General features: G+C 48.6%; 1 protein-coding gene across 1 annotated transcript; it reads left to right on the top strand.

Moving 5' to 3' along the window:
• Nucleotides 1-3,088: 3,088 nt before the first annotated feature.
• Nucleotides 3,089-3,835, top strand: S100A12 (S100 calcium binding protein A12). The gene is made up of 2 exons (XM_065895864.1): nucleotides 3,089-3,226; nucleotides 3,695-3,835. The coding sequence occupies exons 1-2, from the start codon at nucleotides 3,089-3,091 to the stop codon at nucleotides 3,833-3,835; spliced, it is 279 nt and encodes a 92-aa protein (XP_065751936.1).
• The last annotated feature ends 2,912 nt before the right edge of the window (nucleotides 3,836-6,747 follow it).

Genomic DNA, 6,747 nt, shown 5'->3' with positions numbered 1-6,747 from the left:
TTCTATGGGTTTTGACAAATGTAAAATGACATGCATCTACCATTGCAGTATCATCTATATCAAACTATCAACAAAAGAGTTTCCCATACTCTTCATCCTTCTTGGCTGCCATGAGCATCAGCTTCCTACACAGTCTTGGCCTCGAGGAGTTCCTATTGATGGGGAGGTAGGACCAGCCCAAGGAATAGCCAGGAGGCCACCAGTCTCTGGAATACCCTTGGGAGCACCAAGACCAGCAGCAGGAGGGAACATCAGTTGGGTTTGGCCTTTCCTGTTGGGCCCAATCCTACCTTTTCAGTGAGGTCAGGTGGGAGGAAGGAGGAAGGTAAGACAAGTGATATTATTCCCTGTGCCAGGAACTGTGTCAGGAGCCTTCTGTGTGAACTGCCTTGACTTCTGGAAGTCCTTTCTGGACGGGCACAGGTGTAGGGGCTGGTGCTCAGAGGGAAAGCTGGAGTGTAGTCTCCTCTACCAGTGGACGCTCTTCAAGACATAGAAGAGGCAGGTCTCTTTGTTCTGCTAGGAGACCCCCAGTATTCAGTGGCCAGGCCCCGGAGGGCTGGCTCTGGGCTCATGTTCATGCTGGCTGGGCTAAATGATCCACACATCCATGCTGGGTGGGTAAGGGCAAAAGAAAAACCTACTTAAAGATGGCACCTTACTGTTTTCAAGACTTTTCTCATATATTCTGTCAGCTGAGCCTCATAACAAATCTGGGAACTAAAGGAGTCCGGTGAGGTGACCACACAAATGAAGAAACAGGTTCATAGAGGTCAAAGGCTTGCCCAAGGGCACAGGCTGGTCCCTGGCACCCTTCCCACTGTGGCCTGCCAGGCAGCCCTGGTTCTCCCAAGTCCCCCTGCCAGTGTGGAATCCAGGTCGCTAGTCTCAGCCTGACTAGTGCCCCCCAACCCCCCACCCCCATTACGTGCGGTGAACTCTTCCTATGATTCAGGAAGGTGTCTGAACCCATTAGATTGCAAACTCCGGGAGAGCAGCCACGGAATTTGTGCTGCTCTGTCCCCGAGTCTCACACAGTGAGTTGGAGGGTGTGGAAGAAATAATTTTTAAAAAGGCTAATCAAGAATTGATGGCATTAGGACACAAACTGGAAGGAAAAGGTCAGGGTCTGATATAAGATTGTGTCATTCACCAAAAATTAGGTTTTCTACAAAAAGTATGAGCATGTAGTATTATTATTATTTTAAAAATAAATTTATTTATTTATTTTATTTATAGCTGTGTTGGGTCTTCTTTGCTGCGTGCGGGCTTTCTCTAGTTGCGGCCAGCGGGGGCTACTCTTTGTTGTGATGCGCGGGCTTCTTCTCATTGTGGTGGCTTCTCTTGTTGCGAGCATGGGCCCTAGGCACACGGGCTTCAGTAGTTGTGACACGTGGGCCCAACAGTTGTGGCTTGTGGGCTCTAGAGCGCAGGCTCAGTAGTTGTGGTGCACAGGCTTCGTTGCTCCACGGTATGTGGGATCTTCCCGGACCAGGTCTCGAACTCGTGTCCCCTGCATTGGCAGGTGGATTCTTAACCACTGCGCCACCAGGGAAGCCCCAAGCATGTATTATTTTTGATAACAAAAAACTATTCTCATTTTAGGGAAAAATTACAAAATGGCAAAGGTTTTGAAAGTAGACAATTTTGGATTTGGCACTTAGAAAAGTTCCTTAACCTTAACTCATTTTCTTCATCTGCAAAATGGGGAAACCGTTAGCGCTGTTGGAGTGAAGGCTGTTTGGAGAATTAGGTGAGGGTTTGTGTAAGGCAGTGTCTGGCATGATGTGAGTGCCCAATACATGGTCCCTTTTAAAAACACTTAGAGAATTCCCCTGGTGGTCCAGTGGTTAGGACTAGGTGCTTTCACTGCTGTGGACTGGGTTCAGTCCCTGGTCAGGAAACTAAGATCCTGGAAGCTGCACTGCACGGCCAACAAACAAACAAACAAACACTTAGACTTTAGTTCAGAACATTTTTAGATTTATGGAAAAATTGAGAAAATAATATAGAGAGTTCCAGTATTCCTGCACACAGTCTCCCCTATTATTAACATCTTACATAGTGTGGTACATTTGTTACAAGTAATCAGCTGCTCTTGACACGTTATTATCAACTAAGTTCCATACTTTATATTCAGATTTCTTTAGTTTTAAACCAATGTCCTTTTTCTTTTCCCAGATTACATGTCTACTTTGATTGCTTTTATTATCACTATCACTTTTGTTGCATGGACACTCAGCAAATGCCTCTCCCCAGCCCTTCCCTTTCCGGGTAGGAGCCATGCCTGTAGTGAAACTTGTTCTCTTGCAATCTGAGCTGCCCATTTTGCAGTCAGTGCCGCATGTTTGAAGCTTCTCTTGAGCAACAGAGAAACATGCCCCATGGTGAACGAGAGAAGTTTCTTCGCTTGAGGTCAAAGGTGACACCTGCCTTATAAAAACCTCCCTGGCTCAGGGCTCCTCACCAGTGCTGCTGCCTCCACACTTCTGTGCATTGAGGGGTAAGTGTCCTTTCCTTGGCTGGGCCTTCAGGGGGCCACTTGGCAGGCTGTTGGAAGCTACAACCTCCTGCCTGCTGGAGCCGCTCTGGGCTGACTGCATTTTGGGCCCAAGAATGCCAGCTCTTGCTGTGCTAGGAAGACCCAGTCTCAGGACTTGGGGATGCAAGGTGGGTGGGGTGGCTGGCATCTGTAAGGGCCTTTAAGTACCAACACTTGGGGGAAAGGGAACAGCCTGGCCAACCACAGCACCCTTCCCAGGTGAGCATGAGTGATTAACAACCTCTGGACTATAGTCCCCAGGAGATGGGGGGACATGGAACACCGCGACAGTTAAGGCTGATTCTTTTAGACTTTAGGCAGTATTCTATGTCCTTCTCCCCCCCATCCTATCCGCAAATGAGAACATTCACCGTGGATCAAACACAGAGCAGAGAGAACGCAGAGCAGACCCAGGGGTAGTCATCCCTTGTCTAAACCTTTGATATGGAAAGAGAGGAGAGAGTGGAAGTGCTGTGGGGTGGGGGAGGAACTGCCCCTTGACAAGACCTCCCTTGTCTCTTTGAAGGTGAATGCGAAGTTAGGGAGATGACGAAGCTGGAAGACCACCTGGAGGGAATCATCAACATCTTCCACCATTACTCCATTCGGCTGGGGAATTATGACACCCTCAACAAGTGTGAGCTGAAGAAGCTGATCACAAAGGAACTTCCAAATGCCCTCAAGGTACGTGATGCTCCTCTCTTGGAAAAGTTGCCCGACCCCCTGCACTGAGGGCAGTGGCAAGGCCTGAAGGATGATGGTGGGACAAGGGGTGGGTTCTTCCCAGTTTGAGCTTCCAAGGATGTCTCCCCCCACCCCCCCGCCAGCTGTGGGACAGGGGCTCTGCCTCCCTCTCTGAATAACTCCCACCATCACCTTAGGCTCTGCTCCTCCCTGTCTCTGTAGAGTGTAGAGAGAGGCAGGGCAGGGCGGGATTGGATTGCTGAGCTACACAGCATCTTCTAGGTTAAGACTTTATTCTAGGATGGCCCAAGACAGCTGCTTCTCTGTGTCTTCTGTTTTCTCACATTGGATTCTCCCACATAGTTTTGGCTAATCAGTTGGTGTTCCCGGGCCTCCCTAAGCTGAGTTCTGAGGGATTCGAGGCCTGGATAAAGGGGAGCTCACTGTCCCTGCTTTCCCTTCTCCAAGAACACCAAAGACCAACCTTCCATTGACAAAGTATTCCAAGAGCTGGATGCTGATAAAGATGGACAGGTCACCTTTGAGGAATTCGTAGTCCTGGTGTCCAGGGTGCTGAAGACTGCCCATGAGGCTATCCACCAAGAGTAGAAGCTCTGATGGGCTCTTCCCAGCAATGTCCCCAAGAAGACTTTCTCTTCTCCTCACCGAAGTTTGCCTTGCCTGAAGGAAGCGAGAGTTAATAAAAGTACCCTTGAACAGTTCATAACAGTGTCTGTGTACTTTTTTCTTTCACAAAACTTGATCCTTCCTCACCCCTGCTGTTCCGACAGTCCCCATTTAGACCTCTGAGAACCCCTGCTCTGTTCATTTGTTCACCAATAATTTATTAAATGTCCCCTATTTGTTCATTTATTCATTTATTTAACAAATATTTACTGAGCATCTATAATAGCCAGAGACCAAAGACGTGAAGTCCCTGTCCTCTTGGGGCTTGCATTCTATTGGGGAGAGGATAGAAAATGAACCAACAGACAAACCGCTAGGTATTAGCATAAAGATATATCATATGATACACTGGTAGGTAATGATATGTGATATGAAGAAAGCTAAAGCAAGGAAATAAGGGGCAGAGGGAAGGACAGGGATACTGTAAATATGATAATTGAGGGATGTGTTTGAGCAGAAATCTAAAAGAAAGGAAGGAGAGCAGCTTGCGGTTGTCTGTGGGTCAAGAGTTCCTGCAGAAAGAGGCTGAGGCCCTGAGACAGGCATGTGTCTAACCTGCTCAAAGACCAGCACAGTGGCAGATGCAGGTCTGAGGTGGGGCTGGTGGGAGACCAGAGCCTTCAGGAAACAGGGAGCAGGGAGCAGGGGCTTACAGCCTGTGGGGAGGGCCTTGGACTTTGTGCCAAGTGTGCTAAGGAGCCACAGGGGTTTTGAGCAAGAGAGTGAGAGGATTGATTTCACTTATGTTTCCTGTATGGGCCATGAAACTTGGGGCTGAACTTTGAAAGGGTGTGTGAAGAAGAGTGACAGGACGAGGGGGAGAGCATGAGCTCTGTCCAGCACAGGATAAGGGGAGGGAAGACTTCTTGGGCCAGACTCCCTCCTCATGCTGGTCTAGTCCAGGTTCTTAGTGAAATGTTCCCCTAGGACTAAGCTGCTCTCCTTCTGTGCTCTTCTCTCCTGCTGTGATTCTGTATCCACTAATGTGCTTATTTGTTCTATGTCCGTCTCCTCAATGGATGGGTGTGTGTGAGAGTAGGCACTGGGTCTGTAGCAGCAACACTGTGCCTGGCATGCAGTAGGTGTTTCAGAAATACCTCTTACAAGGATGAATGCATGGAAATCAATAGGCTATTTATTTGATTCCCTGTAAATGGTCCAGAGGGAAACAGGAGGGAGCATGGTCTCTGAGGACAGGAATAATCTCCCTAGGGGGCAAGTGTTGGGTCACTATTCCCTGGTGAAAAGTGTATTCAGTCTGAATGGGCAGAAGTCACTGGGGACCTCCCTGCCTACCAACCCCTGTCTGGTGCTGAGTCAGGTCTGGGATAGATGGGGTGTCCCTTTAGTCCAGAGGTCAAGAGGACAATTTTGTCAAGATGTCAGAGTTCCCGTATGTTATGGGCTGAATGTTTGTGTGCCCTCCCAAATTCACTTGTTGAAGCCCTAACCCCCAGTGTGATGGTATTTGGAGATGGGGCCTTTGGGAGGTAATTAGATTAGGTCATGAGGGTGGGACCCTCGTGATGGGATTAGTGCCTTTATAAGAAGAAGAATAGAGAGAGATTTCTCTCTCTCTCCATGAGCACACAGCAAGTCTACAAGCCAGGAAGAGAGCCCTCCCCAGGCCCCCAACCATCGCTGGCAGGCTGATCCCAGATGTCCAGCCTCTAGAACTGGGAGAATAAATGTCTGTTGTTTAAGCCATCCAGCCTATGGCATTCGTTCTCGCAGCCTAAGCAGGCTAGGACACCACAGTCGCAGCAGCCAGGGCACAGCCTTGGCCTCTGGCAGACGCACCAGTGGCTGCTCCCCTGCCCCCTCCTCAGCAGGAGGGACGGGCCAGGAGGGCAGAGTGTATGACGACATTTTTAAAAGGTGAGGTAACTTGCTGGAGCCCAGGTATGACTGATATGAGGAAAAGTGAGAAGAGAAGCTTTATATTGGGGCAGAGGTGGGTTTGTATTTTGGTTTATTTGGTGCAAACCTGGGTGGAGATGGTGCACAGGAAGCTGGGATTCAGGACTGAGGCCAGAAAGTGACGAGTCCTGGCCACAGAAGCCCCAGGGCTGGAGGTCTGCTGGGCTGCCCAGCAGAGGAAACTACTATGTCATGAGATGTGGATCTGAGGCAAAGCTGAGGCAGGTGGGAAGTGTGGAAAGTATGCGAGGAAGCAGGAGCCTGTGGAGACCCTCTCCTGGGGATGGGGCAGGGGGAGAGGCTGAAGATGAGGGTGGAGTGAGATTGGCCAAAGATGAAGGAATTCAGGACCCAGAGAAGGCAGTCTTGGAATGGCCCAAGCCTGGAAGTCTTCCATCACTGATTGAGAAAGGGAAAGCCCTCACTTGCTGAGTGACCTTGGGAAGAACAGTTTGCCTCTCTGGATCTCTGTCCTCATTATTGAAGAATTCAAAGGAATTCGGTGAATTCATCTGAAGAGTTTAGACTAGGTGAACACTCAGGTGTCATCCAATTTTAATGTTCTGCGATACTTGGATGGGATGGAGAACTTTGAGGAGGATCTAGAAGGATGAGAATGAAGTTATATTTGGGCACTGAAAGGGGAGTGGACCAAGTATGAAGATTAAAGTTATATTTCTGGATTCAGATCCTAGTTTTACCACTTACTAATTGTGAGACCTTGAACAAGTTACTTAAAATATCTAAGCCTCAGTTTCCCCATCAATAAAATGGGAATAAAAGCAGCACCTTTCCCAGAGTTGAGGTGAGGATTAGATAACCTAGCAACACCTGTAAAGCACTTAGCACAGCATCTGATGCTGAGTAAGCACTCACTAGGTATTAGCATTAATAGTAAAATACTAATTTATATA

Source organism: Phocoena phocoena, chromosome 1 (genome assembly GCF_963924675.1).
Source record: "Phocoena phocoena chromosome 1, mPhoPho1.1, whole genome shotgun sequence".
Taxonomy (NCBI): Eukaryota; Metazoa; Chordata; class Mammalia; order Artiodactyla; family Phocoenidae; genus Phocoena; species Phocoena phocoena.
Note: the sequence above shows the minus strand (reverse complement) of the source record. Positions and strands in the feature narration are given on the sequence as shown.

Bases quoted from the DNA above. Each gene is read 5' to 3' on its own strand.
- S100A12 (XM_065895864.1), top strand. From the start codon at position 3,089: ATGACGAAGCTGGAAGACCACCTGGAGGGAATCATCAACATCTTCCAC. The intron at 3,227-3,694 runs GTACGTGATGCT...CCCTTCTCCAAG, and splicing joins AACTTCCAAATGCCCTCAAG to AACACCAAAGACCAACCTTC.